General features: G+C 40.1%; 1 protein-coding gene across 3 annotated transcripts in view; it reads right to left on the bottom strand.

The window, feature by feature from the left end:
• Positions 1-16,147, bottom strand: part of ACVR1 (activin A receptor type 1) — a 126,793-nt gene that overhangs the window by 51,855 nt on the left and 58,791 nt on the right. The window contains exons 3-4 of one of the 3 annotated variants that reach the window (XM_082658548.1): positions 15,628-15,782; positions 4,582-4,655 (exon numbers count right to left, since the gene is read on the bottom strand). In XM_082658548.1, coding sequence (XP_082514674.1) covers positions 4,582-4,648 — 67 coding nt within the window. In that variant the 5' untranslated portion in view covers positions 4,649-4,655; positions 15,628-15,782. Of the gene's footprint in view, positions 1-4,581; positions 4,656-12,014; positions 12,126-15,627; positions 15,783-16,147 lie in introns of those variants that run through there. The other 2 variants (XM_082658546.1, XM_082658547.1) reach the window with 2 other exon arrangements.

Here is a 16,147-nt window from a genome sequence, read left to right as displayed (position 1 = left end):
TAGACTAAGAGGAGTACAATACCCAACAAAACATATTAGAACAAAATCTCTATTACTTTCTTATTTATGCACCAAGAATGCCATTAGCTCCACTGAAGCCCAATTAATAAGGTGCCGTAGCTGCTCTGCAAACATCAAACCTGGGTCTGTTTCCTTTTAAACTTGGTAGTCTAGGGCTTCCCTGGTGGCGCAGTGGTTAAGAATCCATCTGCCAATGCAGGGGACACGGGTTCAAGCCCTGGTCCAGGAAGATCCCACATGCCGTGCAACAACTAAACCCGTGCGCCCCAACTACTGAGCCTGAGCTCTAGAGCCCATGTGCCACAACTACTGAAGCCCGTGTACCTAGAGCCCGTGCTCCGCAACAAGAGAAGCCACCACAATGAGAAGCCCGCACACCTCAAGGAAGAGTAGCCCCTGCTCGCCACAACTAGAGAAAGCCTGTGCACAACGATGAAGACCCAACGCAGCCAAAATAATAAATTAATTAATTAAAACAAAAAAACAAACAAAAAACTTGGTAGTTTAAAGCCCTGCACTAGACAATCTATGAGGCTAACATAAAGTTTTTAGTTATTTGCCCTGTTATTTACCTCTTTCGGTTAAGTATTTTGTACTCGACATTTGCTTTATGACTAATGTTGAGTATATTACAATTAGTTCTCAGTGGTTTTTTTTAAAAAAAAATTTTCTAGTAAATATGCAAAAACAAAGAGTCTTTTCATAGAATATGCTATTGATAGTTAACTAGGAGTTGAGTCATTGAGGGAAGACAAGACTAAGGCCACCGCTATTAAGATCCGAGTACTCTAGGTTGTAGCACTCACTGGATATTGTTTTTTAAAAAAAAAAAAGCTATCGCAGCAAAAGGATGATGTGTTCTTTTCCATATCTGTAAACATCCTAGTGCTGGTGTTGTATTCAATAGCAAAACCTTAGTGGCATCCATTTCCATTTCAGCCAGACTAACTTGTTTCATTACAGATCTTCACTCTGGCATTAAGAGGTCATTTGCTGGATCCTTTGGGCAGCTTAAGAGCTTAAAGCAGGAAAAAACAACCAATGGCTGGGTTGCTAACACTGTTCCATAAATGCCCTTTTCACCTCCTCTTTCCCCATTCTTTCCCACTTCCCCTTCTCTATCCGTATTACATTTCCACCTCAATTTCTCTTCCACTTTTTTTTTTTTCTATCGTGCCCACACCAAGAGTCCACCAGGACAGCACATGAAACCTGAAGGATTGTCCGACCACACAGAACTGCTACTGTACCTAGGGGAGCACACAGAATTTGGAGGGACTTCATTTCACAACATTCTTTTTTTTTTTTTTTTTAACTGATCATATTATGTAGCAACTAAAAAGAGGAAAAATCCTAGCAACTTGCCTATTACGTCTCCAGACGTTGTCAAGTGTCCCTTGGGGGATAAAATTAACCCCTCAGATGAGAACTACTATTAACCCACCAAATATTCCCAGCCCATTTCTTCTTAGTAATTCTTTCAACCTAGGACCCAACTCTCTTCTGGTTAAACACCTCCTACTCCTTTAAACTTGCCACGCAGGATCCTTATTTCATATCTTTTTGGCACTAATTAAAATGATTGCAATATTATTGGACTGTATCAATCAACACTGCTTAGAGAAGAATATAGACTATGGATACCTAAAGTGGTTGACGATAGCGTTTTTTAACAGAAACTTAATGTAAGCTGCTTTATATAATTGTAAATTTTCATAGTAGTAAAAAGGAACAGATAAAATTCACATTTTTTATTGTCTTCAAAACCCAGTGTGTACTTTACACTTAAGGCATATCTCGGCTTGTATCAGCTGCACTTTGAGTGCTCAACATGTGGCTAGTGGCTCCCTGACTATAATACATGTCAATGAACATGGGAAGGAGGGAGAAACAGATCAAATATTATACACCTAATACATAACAAAATAGATTTCTAGTACATCAAGCACTGATTTTTCCACAGTGTTGGCTACATTAACCTATATTATATGCCTCCGCGGAAACTTATCAAGTGTATAAAACTGATCACTATACCCCCAAGAGCCTGTAAGAGGGGGATTAGTCTTACTGGCCCATCTGATCACAGCAAGGCTGAGATTCACACCGTAAGCACCACTCCTCATGGAGCAACTCTTATAAAATAAAGTGCAAACTGCTCAATGCGCAATAAAATAAGAGTTTGTTTACACATCTAGAAAGATTTACACCAACATGCTAAAAGCAATCACATGTAAGTGCAGGGAATTATAGGCAACTTTTTATTTTCTTTTTCTCTTGATTATCTCTTGTGGACTCCACAGAGGCAGTGCCATCCCTAAGTAGCTTTTTGCAGATGGGGAGAAAGGAGGATAGTGACAATGAGTTAGGCCCTAAAATGCCTGTGTGATCCCACACAACTGAGAGTTACCCTGTGCCCCTTCAGGTTCTCACTGGCCCCCCCACTAAGCATTCATTTACATGAAAACCGCTGTATAATTAATTGAACCTAATACCTAACTCTTTTATACATAAAAATACAAAGTATGTCTTATACTGTCTTAATGTTTACAAAATTTTCTCAAAATATAACCACTGTGTAAATCAAGGGACAAACAGTTCTCTGTTTTGTTGGGATTCTACCAAAATTTGTTCACCAAGTCAGAAAATTCAAGCACTGCAGGCAAGATCCCTTGTGATAATTAAGTCACCGATACAACACACTAGTACCAATGTTTTCTGTTTTCTAAGACATCAAAGATTATTATATGTATGTGTGTGTGTGTGTATAGGTATATATTTTTATACACACATTTGTTACTTCATTACATCTTCTAGTGTACTCATGCCCAACTACACTAGATTATATTACATTTGTCTATACGTACTATTTTAATTATATGACATATTTAATTACATATTATTTTCAGAGAATTTTCTCTTCATTTCAGATAGCAAATTATATTGAATTTTTTAAATTTATGTTTATAAGAAAGGTACGGTGTATATAGGTTGCACTCCAAGAAAATCAAGGGACATTATCAAATATGTATAAAAAGGGGATGTTCACATGCAAAACAAAAAGAAGTCTAGACACAGACCTTATACCCTTCATAAAAATTATTCAATTAACAGATCACAGACCTAAATGTACAACACAACACTATAAAACTCCTATTAGATAACATAGGAGAAAACCTACATTACCTCACTGAGTATGACAATAACTTTTTTTTTTTTGTCAATAACTTTTTAGAGGCATGATCCATGAAAAAAATAATTAATAAGCTGGACTCCATTAAAATTAAAACTTCTGCTCTGTGAAAGATAATGTCAAAAGAATGACAAGACAAACCACAGACTGGGAGAAAATATATGCAAAAGACATGTCTGATCAAGGACTGTTATCCAAAATATACCAAGAACTCTGAAAACTCAACAATAAGAAAACAAAGAGCCCAAGTAAAAAATGGGCCAAAGACCTTAAAGACACCTCAGTAAAGATATACAGATGGCAAATAAGCACACGAAAAGATGCCCCACATCATACATCATCAGGGAAATGCAAATTAAAACAATGAGACACCACCACATACCTATAAGAATGGCCAAAATCCAGAACACTGCTAACACCACATGCTAGTGAGGATGTGGAGCAACAGGAACTCTCAGATGTTGGTGGTGGGAATGCAAAACGGAACAGCCACTTTGGAAGACAGCTTAGCAGTTTCTAACAAAACTAAACATACTCTACCATACAATCCAGCAATCACAATCCTTGGTGTTTACCCAAAGGAGTTGAAAACTTATATCTACACAAAAACCTGCACATGGATGTTTATAGCAGCTTTATTCATAATTACCAAAACTTGGAAGCAATCAAGATTGCCTTCGGTAGGTGAATGGATAAACTGTGGTCCATCCAGACAATGAAACATTACTCAGCACTAAAAAGAAATGAACTACTGAGCCACGAAGAGACACGAAGGAACCTTAAATGTAAAATACTAAGTGAAAGAAGCCAATATGAAAAGGCTATATATACTGTATGAATCCAACTACATGACATTCTGGAAAAGGCAAAACTATGGAGGCAGTAAAAGAATCAGTGGTTGGCAGGGGTTGCAGAGGTGGAGAGAGAGGAATAGGTGGAGCTCAGAGGATTTTTAGGGCAGTGAAATACTCTGTATGATACTATAATGATGGATACATGTCATTATACATGTCATTATAACCCACAGAATGTACACCACCAAGAGTGAACCCTGATGTAAATTACGGACTGGGGTGATTATGACGTGTCAATGTAGGTTCATCAATTATAACAAATGTACCACTTTGGTTGGGGGGATGTTGATAATGGGGGAGGCTATACATGTGTCGGGGCAGGGGGTATATAAGAAATCTCTGTATCGTCCTCTCAATTTTGCTGTGAACCTAAAAAACAGCTTTAAAAAAATAAAGTCTTAAAAATGGGGGGAGGGGAGGATTGCTAAATCTGATAGGATTAAGAAGAAACTAGTTTACGGTAAGCCAAACAATACACAGTATACTGGTCCTGCCCCAAGTAGTTGAGCCACTTACCTTCCATACTAGGGGAAGGGAAAGCAATCATCATTAGCACAGGAAGAATCATCACTCCATCTACCATTGTACAACTGTGGAGGGAAAAAAAGAGATATCAGTGAAACAACAAAATTTAACTGCAGGATGACAAATTAAATTAAGCATACCATCTTCAAACTGCCGTTCAAGGCCTTTCTTACAAATCCCCCTCACATATGTTGCCTTATTTCTTAGTACATTTAAACATATACCCTTTACATGGATCTAAATAAATTATCTTAAAGAGTTAATCAGATTTACCTCCTCCTGGTGGCCACTCTGAGGCAAATTTCCCACTAACAAAGAACACAAAAGGGACATGAAAAATTCTCAGCTGTAAGGCCAGGCATTCCTAAAGGACTTTAGGTTTGAATTTTATTTTATGCCACGGAATGCAAGATTGGCACCAAGTTAAAAACTCTAAGAAGCACGAATAGACTGTTCTAACACGATGTTAAAGATTAAGTGACTGAATAATCCAAACCAAATTACCATGTTTGAGCCTTCGTTCAAAAGGATTAGAGGTGAAGCAACCTACATCATCATACAGCCCCGAAAAAGAAAACGAAGAAAACAAAACACAAAACTGTAACTTATCCCTCATCAATGGCAAAGTAATGTATTCTTACATTAACCTCAAATTTAACAAAGCACAGACACAATCAAGACATGAAGAAATCATATAAAATCTTAATATATGAAACTATAACAGAGAGAAAATAAGACACTTGATATAAATTTTAAGTTGATATTGCCCTAAAACTACACTGGCAGAAGCTCAATGTTCTGAGTCAAGGGGTTACAACAAAGAACTTTTCCATCTGAATAATTCCTATAAAATTTTGGAAATATGATGAGAGTTTGGCTATACTAATGCTTTATTACAAAAAATAATTTTAAAAAATTAAACCTTGAACTAGCTGCAATTTTCTGAGGGTAAAATAAAGAGAAAACCGGTGAAGTCCTTTAGTGAATAGGTTCATGTGCTATCTTACTCTTAAAGCTTCAAAGAAAAGAGCAAAAGCCCACTGCTATCTAAGCTGTTTGGAATGGACACCTTCTGACTCATCTTCTTAAAATCAGTTTTTTGGTTAGTAGTCTGACTGTTCATTCCCCACACCTCTATTCTATCTTACCATCCCTCACTTCAATTTGTCTACAACTGTATTTCAGACTAACCCTTCTCTAACAGCAAGGTGAGGGAAGGGAGTAAAGGAGAGTTTAATGGACCTTCCTTTTACATTTTTAAAAGCACGTGGACTCCCTTTCTACTGTTGACTCCCTTTCTACTGTTGCTGTTGTTATTATTGCTATTGCTATTGTTATTATTGCTATTGTTATTATTGCTATTATTTCCATGTTCACATAGATCTTTTCTAGAGCAAGCCCTTGTTTGATATAAATGCAAATGCCTCACTTCACCCTGGAACCCTCATAACCAGTACTGACCCCTCCATCACCATCTCATCTCTGTGCCTTTGAACAGAAACGCACTGTTGGTTCCCTCCACCCCAGATGCCTTGAGCCTCCCCCTCCACCTCTCTCCTACCCAACTCCCTCTTCCTGTCATCCACGATCTAGCTCAAAAGGCAAATGCTTGGTGCAACACCTCTCCATCAGCAGTGATTTCAACCCCCCAGCCCCAACACCACTCCAAATCAATCATTTGTCTAACACCACTCCAAATCAATCATCTGTCTATGTCAATCTCCAGCACTAGCTAGCCTACTTGCCCCCAAAAGGGGGTGCATGCATCCAAGGGCCACACAAGACAATGCATTAAATTATGGGATGAAAATACTAAAACTTGTATCTTATAAAAACTGATTTAATCTAACAGAGTGATAAATAACTTGATCCTTTATTTGGTCTCTGTCTCAGTCCCTTAGGACAGTCCACTACAAGAGGTATCTTGCAGAAGAAGTGGGAGTTACACAATGTGAAAGAGTGGACATTGTTTGCTTATAGAATACAGCCATGTGCTATACTCTTGAGAGTTTACTTAAGTGGAATTACAGGTTGTGATGGCTAGATATAATGAAATGAGCCCTCCCCAAATTGCAAGTGTTCTAAATCCATTAAAGAAACTACAGATTGAATATGTTGTTAATGAAAGTACCAGAGAAGACTAAGAAAATGGTGGAACTTATATGGCTATTCCTAGTGGTTCTTTGTTAATCATTTTAAAGAAAATCAATTAACATTCCAGTTCACTGTGACATGAAGCAGGCTCACCAAATTCAGAATTTAAAAATACATTAAAAACTGATTTGCATCCAGTATCATAAACAATAAACATTATCCTGAGTAGCCTGAGATTTTTGTCAATAATACAATGTCATTACCATTAGCCACACCTCAAATATTTCATCTTAAATCTTTTTAAAATTTCTATTTTATGTATGTCTTATAACACATAGTTTTACTTTATATAAAACTTATAAGCAACATACATATTGAGGGTACACACTCAAAAAACTTTTTTTTTTTTTTTTTTGCGGTACGCGGGCCTCTCACTGTTGTGGCCTCTGCTGTTGTGGAGCACAGGCTCCAGACGCACAGGCTCAGTGGCCATGGCTCACGGGCCCAGCTGCTCTGCGGCATGTGGGATCCTCCCGGACCGGGGCATGAACCTGTGTCCCCTGCATCGGAAGGCGGACTCTCAACCACTGCGCCACCAGGGAAGCCCTCAAAAAACTTTTTAACTGATGGGATATATCATTAAAAGCCTTTGAAAAGTATTGAACTATATCTCAGTCTTATCTTTGAATTCCCGGTCCTTCCTTCCTTCCTTCCTTCCTTCCTTCCTTCCTTCCTTCCTTCCTCCCTCCCTCCCTTCCTCCCTCCCTCCCTCCCTCCCTTCCTCCCTCCCTCCCTCCCTTCCTTCCCTCAACAACTATTGAGAGCCTGCTATGTACTAGAAATTAGAAACTTAGAATGATAAAGATATACAAACATGGTCCTTACTATTACAGAACTTACACAATCTATCTATGGTGGTAGTCAAATAATCATCCAAAAGACTGCACAATTAAAAACTGATTTAAGTGTTAGAAAGAAACATGGTTAAATAAGACTGCTAACAAAACAATTTAAGATTTTTTGGCGGGTGGAGGAGATTATATATAAACAGGGTAGATTATATATAAACAGGAACCAGAAAGGTGAGTAGAAGGTACTACAAAAAGGATAAGAGTATGTGAGCTCTTGTGTGTGTGTGTGTGTGTGTGTGTGTGTGTGTGTGTGTGTGTGTGTGTGTGTTGGGGTGGGGTGGGGAGCACTCTGTGGTGGAGACAGGAGGGCATTTAAGGAAAAAGGCACAGCTTCTCGGCTTCTACACGGGTCCTGTGGCCAGGGGAAGCTTGGTGTTTCCTGAGGACTTAAAACATATATCACATGTGAAAAAAAAACACCAGCCTAGGACATAGGGAGCCTAGAGAGAAGAGTGATAAGGAGAGAAAACCCAAGAAGGCTGGAGAGGTAGCCCCTAGCCAGAACCTGGGTAAAACATGGTAAGCCCTAGTAAGCTCCCTACATTCGTTGTTGTCAAGGCGCCTCTCCACCCCATTCTCCCAGGCACACCAACTAGCCATCTCCCTGCCTATCTCTGGACCTCTGTATATATGAAGCTCCCAGTGATTGAGCCCTTCTTTCAGGACCCAACCTGGCAAATTCCTATTCAACCTTCAAGCCTCAACTTAAATGTCACTTCCTTCTAGAAGCTTGCCTAAACCCTCATATGCTCTCATTACACTCTCATACACCACTGTGTTAATTTTTATTTATAGCACTTATCATAATTAATAATTACATATTCATATTTGAGTGTGTGCTTTTGAACATCTGTCTCCCTCACTGGACTGTAAACTTCATGGTAGTAAAATCTGTAGTCTGTTTTGTTCATCGCTACTAGAGCCAAGTAGGTGCACATTTAATACTCATTGAATTCAAATTCTCCCTGAACTAATCGGCTCAATTTAATTTTAATTTCCAAAGAATTAGAAATTACCCCCCCCCCGACCACCCGTTAACACAAAAGCACATACACACCTGCAAAGGAATAGCAGGATTAAGACATTTATCATCTCTGTTAACTCTAATCTCTAGAATTTAGTTCAGGTAATAATAAAAGTCAGCAGTTAACAAGTTTCAAGCTTCGAAATCAAGAATTCTTTCACTATTTTAAAAAAGAATTCTAAAACACCATCACCACTGACAATTTTTCCTTGTCACAAAGCCAACAAAAGCCCATGCCCTTAAACACCTTTTAACTGATTATTATTGTGCAAGCAAAATTAAAACAATAATTTAGGCTCCTAAACGGAAAACAGGGGAAAAAAGGAGGTATAAATTCAGTCTTCCAAACTAATCTGCTGTTTATAGACAGATAGCTCAAAATCTGCCAAAAATCTTTGGGAAAAAATGTCAGCAGCATTTACTGGTTGCCATTCTGTTCAGTGTCTGGAGTGTCTCTGCTGACCAGTTAATTCAGCTATTAAAAATGGAACTTTCGAAAGGAAAGGGAAAAGAAATGTAGGGAGGAGAATGTTCTGGAATAAATGTCCCGATCATGTTTTACATATAAAGAACATCAATATGCTGAAGTCCCAACTTGAAGCCCCAAGGATCTACTTCGAAGTTTTAAATATACTAAAAAGGAAACATTGTCTTTACAAGTGATGTTCAACTCCCTTGCACTCAAGTATTTTTGGCTAAGGAGTTTCAGATGTGGGCTGGCTGGTAGTGGGAAAAGAGAGTGGCAATAATTCAATAGTTCAGGGATGCTTTACTCCAACAGTTTTAAAAATTTTTGGTCTCAGAATCTCTTTATACTCTTGAAAATTACTGAGGACTCTAAGGAACTTGTCTATGTAAGTTATTTCTACCAATATTTACTCTATTAGAAATTAAAATGGAGAATGTTTTCAATACTCTATTTGTTTTAAAATAACAATAAACATATTACTCTATTTTTTCTAAATTAAAAAAAGAACTGTATTTTCCCCCACAGAAAGCTCTAATGAGGAAAAAGTGGCATTACTTTGCATTTTTGCAAATCTCTATAATGTCTGGCTTAGTAGAAGGCAACTGGATTCTCATGTATGATTCTGCATTCAATCTGGAATGACATGCTGTATCAGCTGAAGAAAAGAGAATCCAACTTCGTACATGAAGACGTACATGTGACTGGAAGAAGGAGGACCTTGTGGAACCCCTGAGGAAGTCTTGGAAACTCCAGAGGATCTCGGACCACGCTTTGAGAAGCACTGCCTTACTCTTAAATGATCAGTCCTTCTGCCATACCAGGTAACCAGATGGCAGCAGACATTTTAGGCTGGGCATTGGCTCGATACCTGACAAAAATGTTACTGCTCCACAGGTTTAGAAATCTCTTTAAACTCTCTAACCTCAAGGAAGTCAACAATAAGTCTAGTGGTCAAGGGAGAAGGCATCAGATTATCTATTTCATGTAGGAATAATACTTTATGTGCACAACGAAATACTTTTTAAATGAGACATAAAACTGTGATCAGAAGGTACTCCAGCGTCCATCTCCTTTTGGTCCAACCAAATCCTTATGCAATATTCTAAGGCTAAAATCCCTGACTGCGAAAACTCATAGGCTACTGGGGGTTACAGAATATTATCTGAAGGGTTTGGAGTATAAATTTTTGCCCCAGTATATACCACCTCCTTTCTGTTCCTGGATAAGGCCCTCTAGCCCTGGTAACTGATCTTAATATTTCAGACACATGGCAAAGAGCTATGCAGAAAAAGGTTAGGGACCTCGGGTCTTAAATCAGTGCCATCTTTTACAGTGTCTCAGGACTACTCCCTTGGGAGACAGGACAGTCCCATGATATTGTACTCAAAACAGGCAAACCACCAGGGCAAAACAGAGCTGCTTTCCAAATCCTATGGTACTTTTCAAACTCCATTTATAGATCAGACTGACATCCAGTTAGGGAGCTAGCGTTTAGCTCAATTTTTAACACATGTGGGCTTGAGACCAAGTTTGGTACTTCTTTCGCTCATCACAATTTTACAGCTGGATAAAGCCACAGACATACTGCAGTACATCCCCCCAAAAATCACAAAGCATTCTGATGTCAGTCACAGAATAACCAGGAGTATACTGCACTTCTATATTCAACCTTTAGAACTCATATTAAGCAATCTAGTTGATAATCTACTGTAAGAATAAAAGATATTTCTCAAACCTAAAGTTATGAACAGCAAACAACTTGTTATCTGTGTGCTGAGGATGAAAGCAAAGCTGTAAGATGAACCCTGAGATTCGTTCCCATCAGAAGATTCTACAAAATGTTCATTTGTCTGGCCTGGCGGCCTAGACTCATTTGGTTTGTCCATTTGTTCAACACATAATCTACTGAGCACCGACTCGTTCAATAGGGACTTCCTTGATGCTCTTCTCAATTCAATTTCTAACACTCTCCAAGTCAGAAAGAATCTTGAAAGATGGATTGTACATTCACCCATCCCTATTTTGAATGACTTTTTCACCATCCACGTGAAGTCGCTCACTCACCGTCGGTGAGGGCTATCACAACTGTTCCATGACAGTTTTTTCTTTACGTCTCTTTTATATGGCCTATGCTACGCCTTCCATAAGAAAAAACAAATCTTTCTCTTTAATATAAAAGGTAGAGGCAAAGCAGAAAAGAAGGAGAGTGACTCTGCTTTCCCTTAGTCATCTGTCAACAGCACATCATTATTACAGTAACAGCAGTGCCACTCACTAAGCAGCCAGGCGCCGTGCTTAGAGATCCTATGCGTTATCTCTTTCAACCTCTCCCCAAAACACTCTAAAAGAAATACTCCTATTAATCCCAGCTTACAGATAAGAAAATGGGTAGCTAGAAGTACCTTGCTCGAGCACACAAAGTCAAACCCAAAGCCACGTGACCAGAGTCCAGGTCCTAATTAACAAACGCTCACAACCTTCGTTAAACCAGCCAGCCATAGTTTAGCTTCCTAAACTATGGAACTAACCACAGTCCTCCTTAACATTTTATCCAAGCTTCAACACGTTGTGATCTTTACCCATCTTGATTTTCCTCTCAGAAAACAATGGTTATTTGGGCCACCTTTATCATGCCGTCTTTGCATTTCTCTAACCTCAAATTAATTTCATATACCCTGTAACCTCGGATTATCTCCCCTGCCCCTGGTGGGGGGGGGGGGAATCTTGATGTGAAAGGAAAGACAAGCCACGTTGCTAGTACACAAGTGGTTGCTACCTCCTCCCTCCCATCCCCATTCTTCAGTTCTCTTGTGACGCATCATAAAATAAAAACAGGCATTAGCGTTAGGTCGGGCACATTTGGGGGGCAAATTAGATCCAGCAAGGCAGACTCTAAATATACAATCTTGAGGGAAGGTATACTTACAACCACCACCTCCAAGGGGGACAAAAATCAGCCATTATGTGACAATAGTTATGTCTCTTCTATGGTCAACAAGCAGAGAGAGAACCCAAGGACAGCTTGCTCCAAACTACCTGGGACTTTGGAAAGGGTGGAGAGAGACATGGGCTGTCAGTTATAGCTGCAAAGAAAGGCTAAACCAAAGCATCATACCATATAAGTTAAGTCAGGGTCTTTTCTCCAGTTCACAAATGACCTGTGAAATATTTTTAACACCACACTCTGTCTGAACTGGCAATGTGCAAGTTGCCAGGGCTTGGTTTTATATAGACTTCACTGCTGCGGGGGGGTTTCTGGTGGGGTGTTACTTTCAGAATATTAGCATGTAATTTGATCTTTCAAGATAGATGAATACAAATAGCTTCTTGGACAAGTCCTATAGTACTGAAATCCAGCCCCTGGATCAGTTCATCCTGTAGTTAGAGGAAATAATTACAGATTATTTCAGGAAAGAAAGGGTTCTGACTGAAAGAGTTACACTACAAACATTCCAGCTGTGACAGATGGACCCAAGATATGGTTTGGAAAGGCCAGGAAAAGAATAATATAATCTGGTTTAAAAAAAAAAAAGGCAAGGGTAGGTAAATGAGGTTTAACTGAACGAAAATCAGTAAAAGGATAAGCTACCATGTTAGAACCGAAGAAACCCCATAGACTTACTTTCATTGTATACAGGACGAAACTGACTTTGCTACACCCCTACCAAATATAAAGATAATAACTAAGCTAAGCTTCTGAGATTCCAACGTTTTGATCACCCACGGCATGCCTTACTGGTATCTCAAGTCTCGGTTTTATTTTGACGCGCTTGACTACATGGAAACTGTCCCTCGTCTTCCACTTCATTCCCTCTGTATCAAATAGCCACGGCTCTCCGCTTTGTTTCAACTGATAGTACCCATCATCTCCCAGCTGTTTTGTTCTATTCTCTTAGGCAGCTCAGGGCTCCTCTCCCTCCAGTTTACAAACTGGGACTTTCTTTTATTTTATTTATGTATTTTTTTTACCTACCGGTAGAAAGGACCCTATTATTCCCCCTACCCTCACCCCCAACTCCACCAGTGAAACTCTTAGATGAGTAACTGTGAAGTCCATCTAAAATCCCACCTCCTCCCAAAGCCCTCAGTTAGATGCCTTCTCGGCCCTCTGCGGCATTTCTCACTGCCTGCAGTTTCCCCTTTAGCCTAAGAGTTCAGACCCTTCCTATCCCTCCTGTTACCAGACAAATGGTATCTCAGGCACTGCCATCTGACACAACTGTCCCAATTCTAAGGCTAACATGACCAACGCGTAATAATTTGAAGGGTCGGGGGAAATTAAATAAAAAAGACATCAGCACCAAGGAGGTCTATTTCTCTCTCTCTCTTTTTAAAATGGGAAGCACTAGAGCAGATTTCTGTGGAGGTGAGAAAAACCACCCTTTATACACCAGCCTGACCAGACCCCTTCTCCTCCGTACCCCACACACACTCAAGCCCATTCCTGCCTCAGACCTCCCCACACTCAGCCCACAGCGCCCTGCCGTCTTCTTCACAGCACTTAACGCTGCGTGACATCTGTCATGTATGTATTAGTTTATTGGTCTTTATTATGTCTCTCCCTCTCCCATCCGTCCTTACTCCACACACCAAAATTTAAGCAGCGTGAGAGTGAGGACTCTGCCTGGATCATGGCTACATCGCCATCCTGGCACATACGAGGCACTCTATGGAAATTAAAACACATTAATTCTAACATCTTAGTCTACGTTACACTTTGGTTTGGGTGGGGAGAGGAGAGGGAGGTTTAAGGAATGTTTTACAGGCTGGCCAGGAAATGACTGGGGGAGAGGGCTGCTCTTCATCCTCCATGTAATATAGCTGCAACCAGGTATTGGAGATAAATTAAAAGATATCATTTGTAACCTGGATTTCAGTTTTCAAGGGTGTCATCCAAGAGAAGCAGCCAAACAAAAAGACGGCTGGCAGACTCTGGGTAGAGCAGACAACTCCCTGGTGGACAGTATCCCATTTGGATAGGACTGCTTGGATCTCTAGTTGCAGACACCAGCTGATCTGCCCAGAGCCATCCCCAGTGACCTCTGAGACAGCTTCTGTAGCTTGAAAATACACCTCCTCCGAGTCAGGAATTGACATATCATCTCCCCCCACTCTGCCCCCCACTAGTCTCCTAACAGTTATTGACGCTATTTGGAAAGCCATGCTTCCATGCCTATTAATAACCTTCAGAAAACCATGAGGAAGTGTCAAGAGAAAAATAGATCTGGCTGATGGAAGCCAAAGACTCAATCAGAGGTTATAATTAGCAATTAATAGATTTGAAGAAAAAGAAAGTTGTAACGTTTTCTGTAATGTTATCTGTTCAGGAAGCTTAAAACAAAATATTTAGCCAATGAATTCAAGGAATGCTGAGTCAAGAACACCAGTCTTTACAGAAAGAAACTCTTTTAAAGACCGCTTATCTATTTAAATAAACCAGCTACTAAGTTTATCCCCACATCAACAATTCCAGAGAATTTAGCCTGTCTGATATCATTAAACCTTTACAGTTATTTACATCGTTATAAAGTTTCTTCAGGTGACACCTTAAATAGCAACCAAATCAATCTATTCTAAAATAACTGAACAACTAATTAACATTCATCTTTCAAAAGACTTTTCTTAGTGGTCTTTCTCCTCTCCCCTCCCCCAGTTAGAATGTGATTAACGGAATTCTCTCACAACTTAGCTTGAAATATGCTTTTGCCCCTGGAGCAGCTAAGGCAGAATCAGATAATTGTGGTATGACTCAACAAATGCACAGCTGTTCATTTAAATATATCCATCAAAAGTATAAATATGATCATGAGAAAGAAAACGAGCCGTGTACACAGGGTCAGTGTACAAGTGGAACAAGTTAGCATCGAAGTAACCACAACAGAAAACAAAGAGGAGGGGAAATAAGACAGGGAGAGGCTCTGATACCACACAGAAAGAGACCAGAAAACTTTCATAACCAAAAAACCACCCACTCAAACCAAAACGCTCGGACTTCCCTGGTGGCGCGGTAGTTAAGAATCCGCCTGCCAATGCAGGGGACACGGGTTCAAGTCCTGGTCCGGGAAGATCCCACATGCCGCGGAGCAGCTAAGCCCGTGTGCCACAACTACTGAGCCCGCGTGCCACAACTACTGAAGCCTGCGTGCCTAGAGCCCGTGCTCCGCAACAAGAGAAGCCACCGCGGTGAGAAGCCTGCGCACCGCAATGAAGAGTAGTCCCCGCTCGCCACAACTAGAGAAATCCCGCACGCAGCAACGAAGACCCAACACAGCCAAAAATATAAATAAATAAGATCAATAAATTTATTTTTAAAAAAAAATCAAAATGCTCAATTGACCTAAATTAGAAATTAATGGCATGTTAAAAGTAAAAATAAACGCACTCTACTAAGTGGGGAGAAAGAAACGAAATCTAGGAGACAGAAGATGCTCCCAAGTACACAGGGGTAGAAAGTCTACAGGGTAGAAATGATGAATCCAACCTATTATGAAGAACAAAGACATGGAGGCAGAGAAAAACAGGAGGAACAGGGTACTCACCTCAGTCCTCTCCCCACAACCTTCGAAGTCAGACATTAGGAAATCCAGAAAATGTAGGGATCCCTCCAACAGTCAGTCCCAAAGCAAATAACTGGAAAGCACCACCCTGTACCAGGCAACCCCTCTCGGAGGTTCTACGCGTATAAGAGTGTCACCTGAACACGAAGAAAAGGAAACCAAAAAAGAGAAAACAGAATGTGAAGAAGAGCAGGAGTGCTGAATAAGAAAACAGGGCCAACATCAGCCGTAAAAACCCCACTCCTTCCTTCTTCCTCGGGGAGGGGCCCAAAGGCCCAGTCAGAACTTGAGAAGCAGAGGTCCCTATGCAAAGACTTGAGTACCTCTCCTTTAATGTGTAATTCAAAACATTAACAAATAGAAAGAACATCTAATTCATGATGACCATTTTCAAGCTTTCCCCCCGAACCATCGAAACTCACGTGCTTGGCAAAAAAATAACCTATCGGGCTTCCCTGGTGGCGCAGTGGTTGAGAGTCTGCCTGCCGATGCAGGGGACACG

This window comes from Grampus griseus, assembly GCF_964374135.1.
Source record: "Grampus griseus genome assembly, chromosome: 7".
Classification (NCBI taxonomy): Eukaryota; Metazoa; Chordata; class Mammalia; order Artiodactyla; family Delphinidae; genus Grampus; species Grampus griseus.
Note: the sequence above shows the minus strand (reverse complement) of the source record. Positions and strands in the feature narration are given on the sequence as shown.